Below are 16354 nucleotides of genomic sequence, written 5' to 3' on the forward strand. Positions count from 1 at the left end.
GCTGATGGGTGACATTTTATGGGGTGGGAAGACAACCAAACTGGAAGAATCTACCAAGTTCTTTCCTTAATGTTGTCCTTATGCTTTATGCATAAGGACAACAATATTTGCAGGCCTTGTGCCTGGGGTGAGGATTAGGCCGCACAGCTTTCTTCTGAATCACAGACTGATGGAAAGCATTTAACTTAGTCCATGCAACCTAGCCTCAGTTGGATGTTCATATATCCCAGATGGAATGGAGCCCATCAAATGGATCATTTGACTGGGGGTGGGGATTGTTTTTTTTTTTTAATTTTCTATACTGTGTTTTTATTGCTTGAAAGCTGCCTAGAGTCACCATGAGCAAGTGGGCAGCCATATAAATTTCCCAAATATGAATCCTGAAGAATGAGTGAAGATAAATAGACTAAGAAATGGGAAATACCATTCTACATCAGCATCACATTGACAAACTTGGCACTTCGATCTATCCTCCATTACCTTTGAGGCCATACTAGTTGAGGCCAGAGACACATTTTTTGTAGAGCATAGTCTAAGCCAGAGACACTGAAATACTGTTTATAATACTCCCTGCTTCAGGGAGCCTAATGGTGTTTCTAATGAGTTGTTCACATATTGTGGCCAATCTATAATTACTGCTGAGCTGATTTGTTTGTTTTCCTAATGAAATTTGAGAATTGGGTATTCCCAGATACAGTTTACATCAGTTCCCATATTCCGATGGCTGGGAAAATTGCAGCTACTACTGTACGTTAGAAGTTGTAAGTTTGTTGACTGAGAATAGTCATGTTGGCTCCCATTAGGGAAAAAGCATCTTGTCTGAGCAGATTAATTACCACCCAATTAAGGAGTCTTTGGAGAGTGGGATGATAAGTGCATACAGATTTAGAATCTGAGCGGGCAGAAGCCCCCTCTGAAGCACTGCTCTGAGACAGGACATGGATACCTAAAGCCAAGGCCTTAAATATACAATGCCAGCTGTTGATAAAGCCAGAGAAACCCAGGAAAACCAATTGCTACCTTTTGCTCATGCATCGCTCATTGTATCCCAAAAAGTGTAAGGAAACAGTGAGTGGATCAAGCACCGAAAAGACCATCTTTACTGCTAAACTGGGTGGTTTCAGCAGCAAAAGGGACCGTAGAGAATCCAACCTATTTCATTTTAAAGAAAGGCAGGGAAACTGCTAAGATAAAACATCCGAGCAATTGACAAGTGTGATTTGACAGGACTCCCGCAGGAGGAGATAACAAAAGTCCACTCTTCAGCCTAGTTTTTCACTCACTTCTCGACTCTCAGTCACAAGACTGTAAGCTAAACAAATTTCTTCCAGGCAAGATGAACATGAAGTGGTTGTGCAATTTGCATCTGTGTGAATGTTTGAGGGTTTTTTTTTTTTTAAGAACTGATATCTATGACATAACCCAGATAGAAGGAAGGATAAGGGGATTAACTCTTTAACTCACATATTGCAATCTTTCTTCACACAAAATTGTCCTATTTTCCATCAACCCCCCACCCCGCCCCCGACTCTGACTGAGACTAACATCGAGGGGTGGGCTGCTGGGGGGTTTGCAAGGATTCAGGAGAGCCCCTAGCTTAGATTTTGTGCAGTTCAGAGAACCCCCAAATCCCACTCCTGGCTGGCCCCGCCCACCCCACCTCGCCCCACCCAGGAGTCTCCACACGACCTGTTTTGGATGCAGAGCATGCCTGGAGGCTCAGGGAGGGTGAAAAACAGGCCTCAGGAAGGCCAGGAATGGGCCTGTTTCGTTTTTGCCCTCCCGGAGGCTCCGGAGCCTGCGGAGGGCAAAAATGCCCCCCTCCCACCATGGTGCATGAGGCTGACTAGGCCACACCCACCATTGCCACGCCCACCCAATTCACATCCTCCTTCCAGTACAAGGAGCTGATAGGCAATTAGTTTGATATGGCTTGAAAAACATAATTAGAAAAAAGAGTTCCAGCCCCTTCTCATAACAGTTGTCAGAGTTCCAAGTAATAGATCCATTTCAAGCAAGAACTCTGAGGCAGGTTGATTCCTCAAAGAATAGCTTTATTGGAAATATCAAATTGGCAGATATCTGGTGAAAACCAACTCTGAAGGGGCCCGTGATTTTCACCCAATTAAAAGTAAAAGTTGTTTCCCTGAACGCCAAACAATCAGTCAGGTGGCCCAATCCCTGCACGTCCATTGGTCTGATGACATCATCTCTCCTTCCTTCGGCCAGGTGTGAGAATGTCCTTGGTTCCCAGGAGAAAATCTTGAGTATTTTATTTTGACTATACAAGCCCACCTATCTCTAATCCCCCACTCCCTATCCCTCAGTCCAGCGTGACAACACTGAAGCTCCAAGATCACTTCGCCCAGGTCAGTTTCAGTGTTGACAACAGGACTCCTAACCGGATTAGTCCCCTGCAATTCCTATTTTCTTTATTTCTAAATTTTAAAAATGCATGCAGATTGCTTGCACTACAACAGGGGTGTCCAATCTTGGCAATTTTAAGACTGTGGACTTCAGCTCCCAGAATTCCCCAGCCAGAATGCCTAGGTTTGGATATCCCTGTGTTACAACAAGGAGTGTGAAGGGTGACACGTCTTAATAACTTAGACTAGGGTTGTGCAATGTAAGACCCTGGAGTTTCATTGATCTTAGATTTGGATGTGCAGCCCAATGTCCATTCAGATTTTATCATCAAACTAAAGGCAAAATCAGAATGGACTGACTGTTAATTCATTTAGACCCAGCATGTGATAATACTTAAGGATCTGGCTGATCTTCAAAATCTAAGTAGGGTCAGACCTGATTATTGCTTGGACAGGATCCCACAAGGCATGTTTTTTAGCCCTACTTTTTTTCTTTTACCATGCTCCATCTTTTTTGGGGGGTATGGCCCCTCACACCATTCGTGTTCCCATTAGAAACTCATTCTGACTACCATATTGTAGTTGAAGGGTGTTATTTGGACCTTAAACTTTCCAGCTGTCCTTTGTTGATCTTTCTGAAAGACTGTCTGTCTGTCTGTCTGTCTCTCTCTCTCTCTTCATCTGTGTCCTTTAACAGATTCTCAAGCTCTGCCCCAAGAAGAAAAGCTCTTCAACCTACACATTTTGCAAGTCAGTTGGCCTCTTAGGAATGCAGTTCCATCTGTTTGAGAATGAATGTAAGTTTATCACAGTCTACTTGGCTCTTTGCCTGATGACACTGGAGGGGATAAATGTGCCGTCTTTCATGGGTTATAGAAACAGGCTTTATTCAAGAGGGAGAGCAAATGTGGCATTCTGGTTATGGTGAACGTTAGCATTTAGAATCTGAACTGGGAAGTCCCCAGTGTTAATTGAAACTCAGCCATGGTGACTTGGGCCACTCCTTCTCTTTAGCCCAACCAAATAGATAGGTGTCAAGCATCCAGAAAGTATCCATGATATCAATCACTCTGAGATGTTATCTCTCCAATTGATTTATTAGCTTTGAAATTCAGCTGCCAATAGGACTGTTGATGGATGAACAATAAGAGAAGGGAGTGCAGTATATGCTACCTTATGTTCCTAGGGAAACATGAGGTATAAATGTCTATGGAGATTCAGGTCGTGGTTGACCCAACGGTGCTTTCTCAAGAGGCAACTGGACTTTCTGGTTTTTCTTTGAAGGTGTTTTGCTTCTCATCCAAGAATGTTAAGTGAATCTGGCTTCCCCATTGATTTTGCTTGTCAGAAGGTCACAAAAGTGGATCTCATGATCCCAGGACCAGTGGTGGGATTCAACCTTTTTTACTACTGGTTCTATGAGAGCGTGCTTTGTGCATGCACGTGCATGTGCAGTGTTCACAAACCACCGATTTTAAGCTTCAAAACTTACCTTCTATTCAGCGCTGGTGAGTAAAACAGCTGAGGTGTGGCAATCTGTGCTGCTGTGTGAATCAGCTGAGCTAAAATAACAAGGATGTATAGGACAGGAAAAGGCAGGTATGGGTGAGCGGGGCCAACTGCTCACCAGCGCTACCAGTTCGCTAGAACCGGTGCAAACCAGCAGCATCCCACCACTGCCCAGAACACTGCACCAGTCATAAATATGAGTCAATTGCCAAGCACTTGAACTTTGATCATGTGACCATGGGGATACTACAACAGTCCTGAGTGTGAAAAATGGTCAGAAGTCACATTTTTCAGTGCCATTGTAACTTTGAACAGTCACTAAATGAACTGTTGTGACTCAAGGACTACCTGTACATACATAATTCCATACCATAGAAATTCGTTCAATTTGACAAACAAGCAAAAACAAACAAACAAAAACCCACCGCAAATAGCCAAAGCTTTTAAAAATCATATAATAACTTAGATAGAAATCTTCAGTAGAACTGAAGACACATATAGTGGCTGTGGAATTCTGAATGGCTGGGTGGGATGAAAAGAGAATATTCAGAAAAGAAAGCATGCCTAGCGAATATTTTGTTGGGAGCCTCAGTTATAGTCCTAAATCGGGTGTGTCAAACTCAAGGCCTGGGGCCAGATCCGGCCTGTGGGATGTTTAGATCTGGCCCATGGGGATGCCCTAGAAACAGTGAAGGAATGCCCCCCAGTGCCACAGTCAGAGAAAACAGAGCTTGGGAGGGCCATTTCTGCTGGCAGAGGGTTACAGGAGGCTGTTGCAGCAGAAAACAGAGCTCGGGAGCCGATTTTCACTGGCAGAGCACTCGGGCCCCCATAGATGCCTCTGATATGAGTGACATTGACTGCCCATGCCCACCCTGGCCCCCCAAGGTCAAACACAACCCTGATGTGGCCCTCAATTAAATTGAGTTTGACAACCCTGACCTAAATGAACAACAAACAGAAGTGAAGAATCATCGACCAATAGTAGAATCCGAGGCTTGAAAGGGAGCAAGAGTCACAAGAATTAGTTTTACTGCATAGCGGTATTCCCCCAAATCTTGAAACAGGAGTACCAATCATGGCAAATGATTCTTGAACTTGATGACCCTGAACTGGATAATTTGAAATCATGGAACGTGGAAGACTTCCAGAACAAAAGCTGTTTCTCAGAAGTTGTTTGGCATAAACGAGGCCAAATCTGTCTCTATGAGTTAGGTTAAGTGCAGAAAGGAAATCTGCAAGGCAACGTTCCCTTTCTTCTCTTTAAATCTCATTGTGTACTTACTGCAAAGTGTCTTGTTATAGACACAGGTCCTTCACCAAAATCCAAATCAGTTTTTTGTTCTCTGCTATTGATAGAAGATCCTTAAATCCTTGATTTAAAAAAAAAGATGGGAATCTAACATACCCATTAAATGTGCTTATGATCACACTAACTGGAGGATGCAAAAGACAACTTGCCTTTAATCTAGGACAAATGAATTGTTCATTTTGTTAGCATTGTTTACTCTGGCAATGGCTTGGTCACAGCAGAGATATCACCTAGTATCTGTCATTTTATCTAGAAACAACAGGGATATTTTGCCTGGAGACAACAGAAATAACAAACTGGATTTTTAAAAAAAAACTGCATTCACATAACATATTACAATGGGTTGGCTTTAAGTGATTATGATTATGTTAGCCCTTCAAGGTAAACCCGGACTAGGAAATTAAAGTTGTTAATTGTTGTGGCCTGTTGGCCACCTGCCTCTCCAGCAGCCGAATCCGATGAGTAGGCAGTGTGGGAGTCAGAGGCAGCATCAAGGCAACCTGAGAGCTCCAAGGGGGAAGAGGGAATGGAGCTGTCAGAGAGAAAGAGGGAGGGAGGGAGGGAGAGAGAGAGAGAGAGGAGGAGGAGCTTGGGCCATCCGGCAGCCCTCAGATGGAGAGTCAACAGCCCCCAGGTCTGGAGGTGGCTGATAAGAAAGAGGAGGGTCCAGTCCCTGACGTGCAGATATGCAGAAGGCAGAGGAGAGGAGAGCAGTGGAAATCTATGGGCCGATTCTTGGGATGAAGAGCCACCACTGCTAGCAAAGCCCCACCCAGCTCTGGGGATAAAGGCAGGGGGCAGAGATGAGTAGATGTGGCAGACAACTATTCATCTCCCTGCGGTACAGACTTGTTAACCCTCTGTGTGTGTGTGTGTGTGTGTGTGTGTGTGTGTGTGTGTGTGTATCTGTGAAAGAGAGAGAGAGAGAGAGAGAGAGAGAGAGAGAGAGAGAAAGAAAGAAAGAAAGAAAGAAAGAAAGAAAGAAAGAAAGAAAGAAAGAAAGAAAGAAAGAAAGAGACTTTTTGCTGGGGCTGCTGGCGCTCCCAATAAAGGGAACCTTTGTTTAACTACAGAGGGTTTGCCATGTTTGGGAGCCGGGTCAGAACATAAATGCTAATACTGTACAGGCAGTTCTTGGCTTCCAACCGTTTTTTTAGCGATTGTTACAGAATTACAATGGCACTGAAAAAAAGTGACTTCTGAGCGGTCCTCACGCTTACAATGGCTGCAGCATCCCCCATAGTCACATGATCAGAATTTGAGCACTTGGCAACTGCCATCTATTTATGATGGTTGCAACATCTCGGGGGTCATGTGATCATCCTCTGCAACCTTCCCAGGTGGCTTCCAACAAGCAAAGTCTTTGGGGAAGCCGGATTCACCTAATGACCATGTGATTCACTTAACAACCATGACAAAAGGTTGCAAAATCAGGCATGTCTCAATTAACAATTGCCTTGCCTAGCAACAGAAATTCTGGTCCAAAGTGTCCTAAATCAAGGACTACTTTTACTATAAGATCACTGTAACAGAGTCTGAATACACTTCCCCTCTCCTTCCTGTTACCTTTGGTAGAACTATTGAGCATCATGTCTGAGATGTTTTGCCAAATTACATATCTGCTCTAGAGTCAGATTTCGTTGATCTGGCCATTGCCTTGGTTGTGGCTCCTCCTCCTATTCCTCAAGATTGTTCCTACTACTTTATAAGGCCTTGGTAGGCCACCCTTGGAATATTGCATCCAGTTTGGGTTGCCACGATGTTAAAAAAGATGTGGAGATTCTAGAAAGAGTGCAGAGAAAAGCAATAAAGGTGAGTAGAGGACTGGAGGTTAAAACATATGAAGAACGGTTGTTGGAACTGGGTATGTCTAGTTTGATGAAAAGAAAGACTACAGGTGACATGATAGCAGTTCCAATATCTCAGGCGCTGCCACAAAGAAGAGGGAGTCAAGCTATTCTCCAAAGCACCTGAGGGCAGGACAAGACGCAATGGGTGGAATTAATGAAGGAGAGAATCAATCTAGAACTAAGGAGAAATTTCCTGACAGTTAGAACAATTAATCAGTGGAACAACCTGCCTCCAGAAGTTGTGAATGCTCCAACACTGGAAGTTTTTAAGAAGAGATTGGATAACCATTTGTCTGAAGTGGTGTAGGGTTTCCTGCCTTAAGCAGGGGGTTGGACTAGAAGACCTCCAAGGTCCCTTTCAACTGTGTTATTCTATTCTAAGATGCTCAATGCATGTGATGGTGATGATGAAGAAAGATTTATTATGACTCCAGTCAACTTTCTAATTCCTCCCAGATGTTTGGTTTTTTTTTTTTAAAAAATAAATATATGAAGCCAATACTAATATTTTCAGAGGTTTTTGTTTTCCTCTCCTTTTTCATAGACTATCCCCGTGGTATCACTTTGGTGATTCCAGTTTCAGGCTCAGAGAAGAAACAGGTGCTTCATTTCTGTGCTCCAAATGCTGAAGAGATGCAAAAGTTTGTGGAAGATCTCAAAGAATCAATAGCTGAGGTGATGGAGCTAGAACAGATTCGAATTGAATGTAAGACTCCCAGCGTGTTCCAGACTCCATGCAGTCATTCTGTCTGTATGTACATATGTCCACGTCTTCTGTATTTTTATGTTTATCATTGATAGAGACGCCATTTCAGATTTTTAAAAAAATGGGCTGGGGGAACTTTTCCAGGAAGGCAGAATGGTCATTGTTTTAAATTGTATTGATTCAGCTGCAGATATACATGGTTTAAGAGTATTCATTATAATTTCTAAGCCTCTCTTCTCTCCTCTCTCTTCTCTCTCCTCTCTCTTCTCTCCTCTCTTCTTTCTTCTATCCTTTCTCCTTTTTCCTCTCTCCTCTCTCTCTTTTCTCTTCATAATAAATATAGGAATATAGGAATATTATTATCTTTCTCCACTATAAAAAAAAAAAGTTATTATGAGTTACCGAGTCCACATCCCAGGTTCAAACTTTGGTCTAAGCTATTATTTGTTTTAACTGTGGTTTATACACAGTGCTAAGTTGTAAACCATCATTTATGAATCATAGTGATTGAATTCAAACACCATATTAAACCAGAGTCAACTCTTATTATGACCCAATGTGGTATAATAAGGTAAGAATCATTGAGCTTGCCGAAGATACAATGTTCCTATGTTCCTATCAATAATTGCACATGGAACCAGTAAATAAATTACTCCCTTGATTTGGGAAATGAGTAAGATGGATAAGAAAATAATGAGAATATTCTAAAACAAATGTATGCTGGATTAGTTCATATGCATCCAGTATGCCAACACAATAACATCAAGGACTTATGTGTATCAAAATACTTGGCATCATTTTTGGAATGCTATATGGATTATGTGCTCCTAATGTGACTGTTAATTAATTGCTTGGCTGCACAATCCTGCGAGTTCCTGTTTTTTCATAACTTACTGAATAATACTTCCCTCACATGCACAAAAATATTCCTTCCCCATATACTGTTGCATCCATTCAGTTGAAGAGCTCTCTAGATATGGCTACAGTTATTCACAGTGGGGTAAAGCAATATTTGCAGAATCAAAATTCAGCATGGAAACAGATATTTGCAAATTCAGAGAAGTAGCATTTCTGGGTTTGTCATTCAATGCTTTTTGGCTCAAGGAGCATACACCAAATCCAGGGGAAAAAATATATGTCATTTCCCTGATTGTGGGTATTTTACCCAATCTACTCCCTTTGTGATATCTTAGTCTAAAATGTAGATAGCTTTCGTCGAATTCTTGATGTTTGTCAAAGCATAAGTAGAAGTGAACCAAACTTTCATTTGTGTTTGTGGTTTTTGTGTGTGTGTGTGTGTATGTGTGTGTGTCTGTGCTCCCACACGTACATGCACTTGGGTGGTATATTTTCTATCTTTCCCAACTGGGTGCTTTCTCACTGTGGTAGACTATAGCTTCCTCATACCTAGCCGCTGTGTCAGAAGATGCCTGCTAGCACCTTTTTCAACCAGCAAATTTTAATAAAAACTTTTCATGAGATGCAGCTCACTTCAACAGATGCCCAGAGTGGCTAGGCTGATGGAGAATTTAAATTGGGGTGAGGGGAGGAGGAGAAGGGAGGGGAAGACAGATTGGCTATGCAGATGCCTGTTATAAATACTCTGTCAATTAACAATTGTGCTAAAAAAACCTATTGTATTTGTTGAGACCTTCTGAGATGGTTTGAAATCTTTTGTTGGATGTGCGTCAGTGGGGAAATGCTACCAGTTTGGCCCGGTTCAGCTGAACCGGCAGCAAAAAATTGCTACCAGTTCCAGTAGTTAAAAACAAAGCTTTGATAATCAGCTAAGAGGAGAAAGAAGAGAAAAGCACAGGATTGGGCCTCCCACCTGCCCCTGCGCTTTTCTCTTCTTTCTCTTCTCAGCTGATTGGCACGACAAAGCCTCAGCTGCTGTTTGGAAAGCTGCATGTGTGCATGCATGTACATGTGTATGCTAGGTGCGTGTGTGCGTGATTCTACCAGTAGTAAAACTGGTAGAATCCCACCACTGAGTCCAACACTATCTCCCCCAATGGTGCTGTTAAAGTTTCTTCCATCCCTCCCAAATGGCTAGTTTGAATTCTGTAATGAATTATCCTGGGAGGGTGAAATGCTCTGATATTGCTTTGTCCTTGTCTTGAGAGCTGATGTCAAACTTGTGCCCATTCATTCTTTTGCACAAAGTTGGTCTGAGATGTACGGAATCCAGAGGGACATCGCTGGCAGATGATGGCATATATCACTCTGGAGGAAAAGCAAGCGAAGGCATCTTTAACCTTGTAGGTGAAGTGTTTTGGAGCCTGTGATGCTAGTGCTGTTGAAATGAATATGGGGGGGGGGCAAACATCTGCTTCCCATCTTAATATCATTTTCTCCTTGTTTCTGAATACTGATGGAGAATCTGATTCAGGTTGGATGGTTTGTATGCAAGTGTGGACCTGCTACACCAGAGTTCCCCAACCTTTCTGGCTTTGCAGACCGGCTAGTGAGGGAGAGGGCATGGTTCCATGTGAGTGGTGGACAAATGCTTGTAGCTCCACTGGCACAAGCACCAACCATGCACACTCACTGCTTGCACAAGTGGGGATGCGCATGCACACACACACGTCACTTCCGCGGCCCAGTTCCAAAGGGCTCAAGGCGTGGTAGTGGGCTATGGCTCAGGGGTTGAGGACCCCTGTGCTTCACAGTTCCCGAGAAAGCTGTCCAGTATTGGTTTTAATTTATTAATAATGTTTACCGATAAGCTGTTTGAGTGACTTGAGCAATGACAACCTCTGGAATTCTGTTCTCTTTTTGTGATCTATCATTTAGCAGAACTGGGAATTGATCTGGCTTTGTTGATTTATCTGTTGAGCTAGGTGAGTGGGTTTCAGTCTCTCGAGTGGCTGGCTTGATTTCATCGAACGAGCATCTCTTATTCCGTGAATGAGAACAAATGCAATTTTAGCTCAGAGCCTAGCTATAGATGATAAACTTGAGAGTGTGTTATGGGTAGAAACCTGAAACATTTTGATACATAGGTATCTATAGGCTTCATGTGTAATGTGCTATTTATATACCCTGTATTGTTACTAGAACATCGAGGAAATGGACTTGTTCTTCAAGTCCACTGCTGCTAAAGCTGATGGTGAGCTGGAAGTTGTTGTAGCTTTGATCAAACTTGATGAGCATTTTTTTTTTTCCGTAGGTCCATGTACTGAAAATGTCACAAGTGAATCTCAAGTAAAGGAAGGGTTTCAGGAGGCAAGAACTGAGGAAGCATTATTTTAGATTGGCATGGAGAATTTGGCATATGACATGAGTGTTCATGCAGTGATGCTCATCTGCAAGTGTATGTTGTTGCCAAAGTTTGAGGAGTCAAGGGTGAAGACCAGGTCATACAGCTGGGTGATACGGATGGTTCTGATAATCTGCTTCTCATCTGTCCTGCATTTTCATAATCACCCTTCTTCCCTTCTTTTCTCACCCCAATTTAAAGCCTACATTAGCTAAGCCACTTTGTGCATTAGATGAAGTGAGCTGCAGCTCCTGAAAACTTATGACTTTTAATAAAATATGTACGACGGAAAAGTGCTATCAGATTCCTCCTGACCGTAGACTAACATGACTCTCCTCCTACAATATCTAGCAAACATGATTGGTCTTTTTCTTTGTCACGTCCCTCTGTTTTTATTGCTCTGTTTTTCTTTCGTTTTCATCTTTCTTTTTCTTTCTCTCCATTATATATCTATACCTTCCTCCTCTTCCCCCCATTCCCATGTCTTCTTAGGGGAGCTGGAGAAACAGCATGGGGCAAAGAATCTTTCCTTAAAAACCAATGGGGCTCAGATGGAAATGCAATTCAAGCAAGGATCTCCAGCAGGTTAGAATTTTCCTGGGTTCTTCCCTTCCTACCTAGAACAACAGTCAGCCTTTCTTTGCTCACCTCATAACAACAAGTAAGATAACAGGAAAAGGAAGGACAAAGCAACCTTGAGCAATAATATAACAGATCTCATCCTGAAAATGTCCTCAAGCTGAAGTCATTTCAAAATAACTATGTTTCTCAAAAAACCAAACCCATATGCCATGCCATTCCCCCACAATTGAGGATTTTCCAGATCAGAATTAAAAGCTTATCATCTCACCGTTTGGTTACCTGTTAATCTGAAAAAAGAAAAGCCAAAGTGGCAGATCTCGTGCTGATTTCTATGATAAAATTGAATTAATAGCCAGCAAAAGCTCATTCTTTGAGCTATCAGACATGTGCATCTGATTTCAGAATGCTGACGTTCTCCAAACTAGGTCATCCCTGAGAAGGGAAGAAGCAAAAAGGATAAACCTTACATTAAACTAGGTGTACTGGTTTGTAGCAAAGGACCTTTCACCAGTCTGGAAGTGCTGCCATATTGTCAGCAAATTATAAAACTAGGCGGTATATATGAAGACATCTATTTTAGGCTAAAAGAATGAAGGTTCTTAAATAGATTCAGTAATCATTCAATCATTTTTTTTTTGGAAAGGAAGATTAGGGAAATGATACTATCTTTACCAAACTATAGTTGGAGGAGGAGAGCTGAAATTTAAATTAGTATATACCCTGTTGATCTATATCACGGATAAACCAGTACTCAACCTATTTTATTTTCTCTCTAAATTATATTTTCAGTTCCAGGAAGTAATTTTCCTTTTAATATTTGACTAGGAAAGGAAGGATAGAAGCAGTACATCTGGGATCTAAGGCCTAAATAAACCAATATTGGTTAAAATGTTAGACTGAGGATGGAGAAGCCCAGGTTGAACTCAACCTCCCATCTGGGAAGCTCACAAAATGACTAGTTACTAACTAGCTAGTTACTCAATCATAGCTCAACATATCTCACAGGGGTTCTGTGATAGGACACAAATGGAGCCTCTCCTCGGCTGGAAAGTTTGGGTATGAACTCCAAATAAATAAACAAACGGTGGTAAGTAGAAGAAGACACCTGTATCATGGATTTCATTAGGTTGATGTGACACAGCAAATATTCGACGGTGAATTATTTTATTGTTGCATTTTTGCTGCCAGGAAAGTGAACTTGTGGGTTTTTCTGCCTAGGGTGCCCAAAATAACTGACTTGCCTTGACGTAGATTGATTGAACATGGGTAGGGAGAGAGGTTTAGCGAGCCCAAAGAGTCTGGCCCAGTGCAGAATACCAACAGTTGTCCTAACTTATGGCAGAAAGAGTAGGTTGCACCACTGAAGGAAAGTCCTCTTTTATTTTCAAAGGCAAAAAAGATTTAGGAGAAAAAGGCCCGGAGAACACAGTGGAGGTAAGTAGAATGTGCAGCTGCGGAGGTAAGTAATTCTCCCTCAGTTCAGCCCTTCTTACATTCTCTGTTGTTTCTTTTCTCAGGTTTTAATCAATGCCTCCCCTGCCAGACTGACAATTTTACCAATTTCCAGAGATACAATAAAAAGTTACTGCTAGGACGGGTAATACAACTTTCAAATCCAGATTAAACTTCAAAGCATTTTTTTTCAAGCCGTTTCTTCTAACTGTTAGCACATCCTTCATGGAGCCAGCGGCCGAACTCTGGAAACTAACCCTGCTCCTTCCTCATCCCCACCCAGCACCCTTTCAGGAGAAATCAGAGACGGAGCTGAGATGACACACCCTCCCCCCGCTCCCGGCAGGGAATCTCCCCGATCCTCACTGCTCACCTGATCTTTCCCTCATAGCTCTTCTGCCCAAGACACTGGTGCCACATTGGTGGCGGGCTGGGCAAGATTTAACCAGGGGAAGTTGGAAGATTAGACCAGATGTTCCCCAACCTGCGAGAGATTGCTAGGCAATAATGGTATTGTTTTTCCTTATATGGAAATAAATCTCCACAGTAAGAACCCTTCCAAGGACTCTCTCTCCTCAGACTCATTCCCTCTCTCTGGAGATACCCCAACTACCTCTAAGGGCAGGGAATACTTTTCTCCACCAACCTCTTAACTGACACCAAGTTCCGTCGCCTTATAATTACTTGGTTTGGGCCTTATTATCCAAGTTGTGCCTTTCAGCTTTCTCTTCCGCAGCCTTTGAGAAAACAGCCCTTCTGGGGGCATACTTGTTGCTCAGGCCATGCTCCTTATAGAGTGCTTCATAAAAACTAACTCATTACTCTGGCAACATGGCTGCTAACGCTCTACAGGAACAGGCATCTGCATTTTGAGTCAAAACAGACACCTCTTCGTGGAAAGATCTTTACTTCAGGATCCCAAGGAAGCGGTTCATAAAGCTTTCTCCTGGTTGGAATTCCAGAATTAGGCAGACAGGGCACCCTATCCTCCCCAGAAGGGACCTCATTCTCCGACTCCTTGTTGGCCCTTTCTCTCCCGAGTCTACTAGGTAGCTGTGCTTCTTTGAAACTCTTCCTCTTAACTTGTATCTATAGGCAGGCACCCTAGGTTCCTTCCATAGGGAACTCCAGTCCATCTTAGTTGCTGTTTACAAACTGAACTTGAGGAATTCTTCGGGGTTCTCTCGCTGAAGATCCTTCAAGCCTTCTTCCTCCCCTCCCCTCCTCAGCAGAAACCCAGCATCTCCATTTTCTCTGAGATTTACCTGATCTGCTGCCATTTCATCAGACTTCTTTTCTTTTAAACCATTGTACAAACTGGATGGATACTTTTTTTTTCTTTTCCTTTTGGGGGCCGATTTAAAAATCATTTCCTCTCACTTGCCACAACCATTGGGTGGATCAGAGCGAGTTGCAAGTTTGCTGAAAGATATCAATTTGTGCTTGGTTTTCTTTTTTTTTTTCCCCCTTCCCTTTTTAATTTTCTCCTTTTGTAAACAGAGTAGTGACTCATGTGTGCCACTTTCCTGCTCAGAAAGACAGGAGCTAGGAAGAGCTCAAGTCTTTCCTTGAATGTCAACAAATCTCATCTCCTGCCCACCCCACCACAAAGATGTACAACCTCAATTATCCTTTCTTCTTTCTGCCTTGTTAGCTTATGGACTGCAAGATGATGTAAGAGTTTCTGAGCGCTCCAGTTATGAAGCACAGCTTATCTGAAAATATGCCTGCATTAAGCAGAATTTGGAAAGACTTTATTCCCAGTTGCCTTTCTTCCAGCAAAAGACAAATAGGGGCATAAAAAAAAATTCTAAGCGAACATTTAAAACTCTGAGTAACAAGATGTTTTTCGATAGTGTGAGAGGAAGTGGACTCATGCCTTCAGCGTATATTAGGTCAAGCTTATGTCTTTTCATCCCACTTGCTCTGGGTGCCACTTGTATTGACTCCACCTGGATGGTTGAGGTTGTGCTGTCTGTGGATATAGCATCACTGCCTTCGCTGTTATGAGGCTGGGGAAGATATGCCTGTGGGAGAGGGGGAATGAGGGGTCAAAGGAGGGGTGGGAGATGTTGGAGCAATGCTTAAGCTGGGCTATGGCTTTTGGAGGAAACCTTGGCGGTGGGGTGGGTGAAGGGCAGCCTGCAGAAGCAGCTGGGAAAAAGTCTTGTAACGTTTAATGCTTCTCTGACTGTTTCTAAACTAGGTGTCAATTCACAACAGGCTTCAAACGTACCAGCACAACTCTCTCCCGAGGCTCGAGAGTGGAGTGGAGCCCAGCACACATCCTAATGTGGCACGGGAAAGGCTGGAGGCAGCATTGGCACCCTCTTACCCTGCCTCTGCGGGGACCCTTGTACAGTGTCAGCAGATTGTCAAAGTTATAGTCTTGGACAAGCCTTGCCTCGCCCGAATGGAGCCAGCCCTCAACCAGACTTTGACGCGCTACGTGTCCTCCGATTCCTGCAACTCTACACCCTTGCACTGTCGAGGCAGCGAGCTCCAAGGGACCCCCGTGAAAATCATTCATCAGCCCCCACTTCCACCGCCTCCGCCACCCTACAACCACCCGCACCAGACCTGCCCCCCCAGTTCCTTGCTTCACAGACGCCGATGCTCCAGTGGCTCACGAAGTCTAGTGTAGCAGCCCTACCAGCAGTAGCCAAACAGCACACACCTAGCCTGGGACATTTTTCTGTCTTCAGAAAATATCTAGTTTGTAATTTATTTTTTAGTAAAATGAGAGAGAGTGTATATGGGGAGGAGGAAGAGGAAGAAAGAAGAAGAAGAAGAAGAAGAAGAAGAAGAAGAAGAAGAAGAAGAAGAAGAAGAAGAAGAAGAAGAAGAAGAAGAAGAAGAAGAAGAAGAAGAAGAAGAAGAAGAGGAGGAGGAGGAGGAGGAGGAGGAGGAGGAGGAGGAGGAGGAGGAGGAGGAGGAGGAGGAGGAGGAGGAGGAGGAGGAGGGAGGAGGAGGAGGAGAGATTGTGATGAAAACACACAAAATCTTTCATTCTTTATTACCTCTTCTAAACTGATTCTATTTTGAAGGAGCCCTACGTAGAAACTGAGAGCTTCAGAAGATTTTTTTCCCTTTGTAGCCTCTTCCCCATTCTGCTTCAAACACATACCTTTTCTGCCCGCTCTGCACTCCATCCTACTTCTGACAGCTTCATTGCCTTCCTCTTTCTTCTGCTTTCACTTGCCCTCCTCTTTACTTTTTCGGATAGGAACTTTTCTCACCAGTACTGAATTTCATATGTTTCTGACCAAAACAGACCTGTCTATTGGGGGTGGTGGAATTGACTTTCATAGCCCA

The 16354-nt window shown here is 43.1% G+C and overlaps 1 protein-coding gene across 7 annotated transcripts in view; it reads left to right on the forward strand.

The window, feature by feature from the left end:
* IQSEC3 (IQ motif and Sec7 domain ArfGEF 3) overlaps positions 1 to 15924 on the forward strand; it is a 212611-nt gene extending 196687 nt beyond the window's left edge. The window contains exons 10-15 of one of the 7 annotated variants that reach the window (XM_087935032.1): positions 3064 to 3163; positions 7582 to 7788; positions 11498 to 11590; positions 12978 to 13021; positions 13105 to 13184; positions 15246 to 15360. In XM_087935032.1, the coding sequence (XP_087791158.1) occupies positions 3064 to 3163; positions 7582 to 7788; positions 11498 to 11590; positions 12978 to 13021; positions 13105 to 13179 (519 nt within the window). In that variant the 3' untranslated portion in view covers positions 13180 to 13184; positions 15246 to 15360. Of the gene's footprint in view, positions 1 to 3063; positions 3164 to 7581; positions 7789 to 8086; positions 9257 to 11497; positions 11591 to 12977; positions 13022 to 13104; positions 13185 to 15245 lie in introns of those variants that run through there. The other 6 variants (XM_026719493.2, XM_087935033.1, XM_087935030.1 and 3 more) reach the window with 6 other exon arrangements.
* The last annotated feature ends 430 nt before the right edge of the window (positions 15925 to 16354 follow it).

The sequence above is a fragment of the Pseudonaja textilis genome, chromosome 5 (genome assembly GCF_049901715.1).
Source record: "Pseudonaja textilis isolate UNSWEBS1 chromosome 5, rPseTex1.2, whole genome shotgun sequence".
NCBI lineage: Eukaryota > Metazoa > Chordata > Lepidosauria > Squamata > Elapidae > Pseudonaja > Pseudonaja textilis.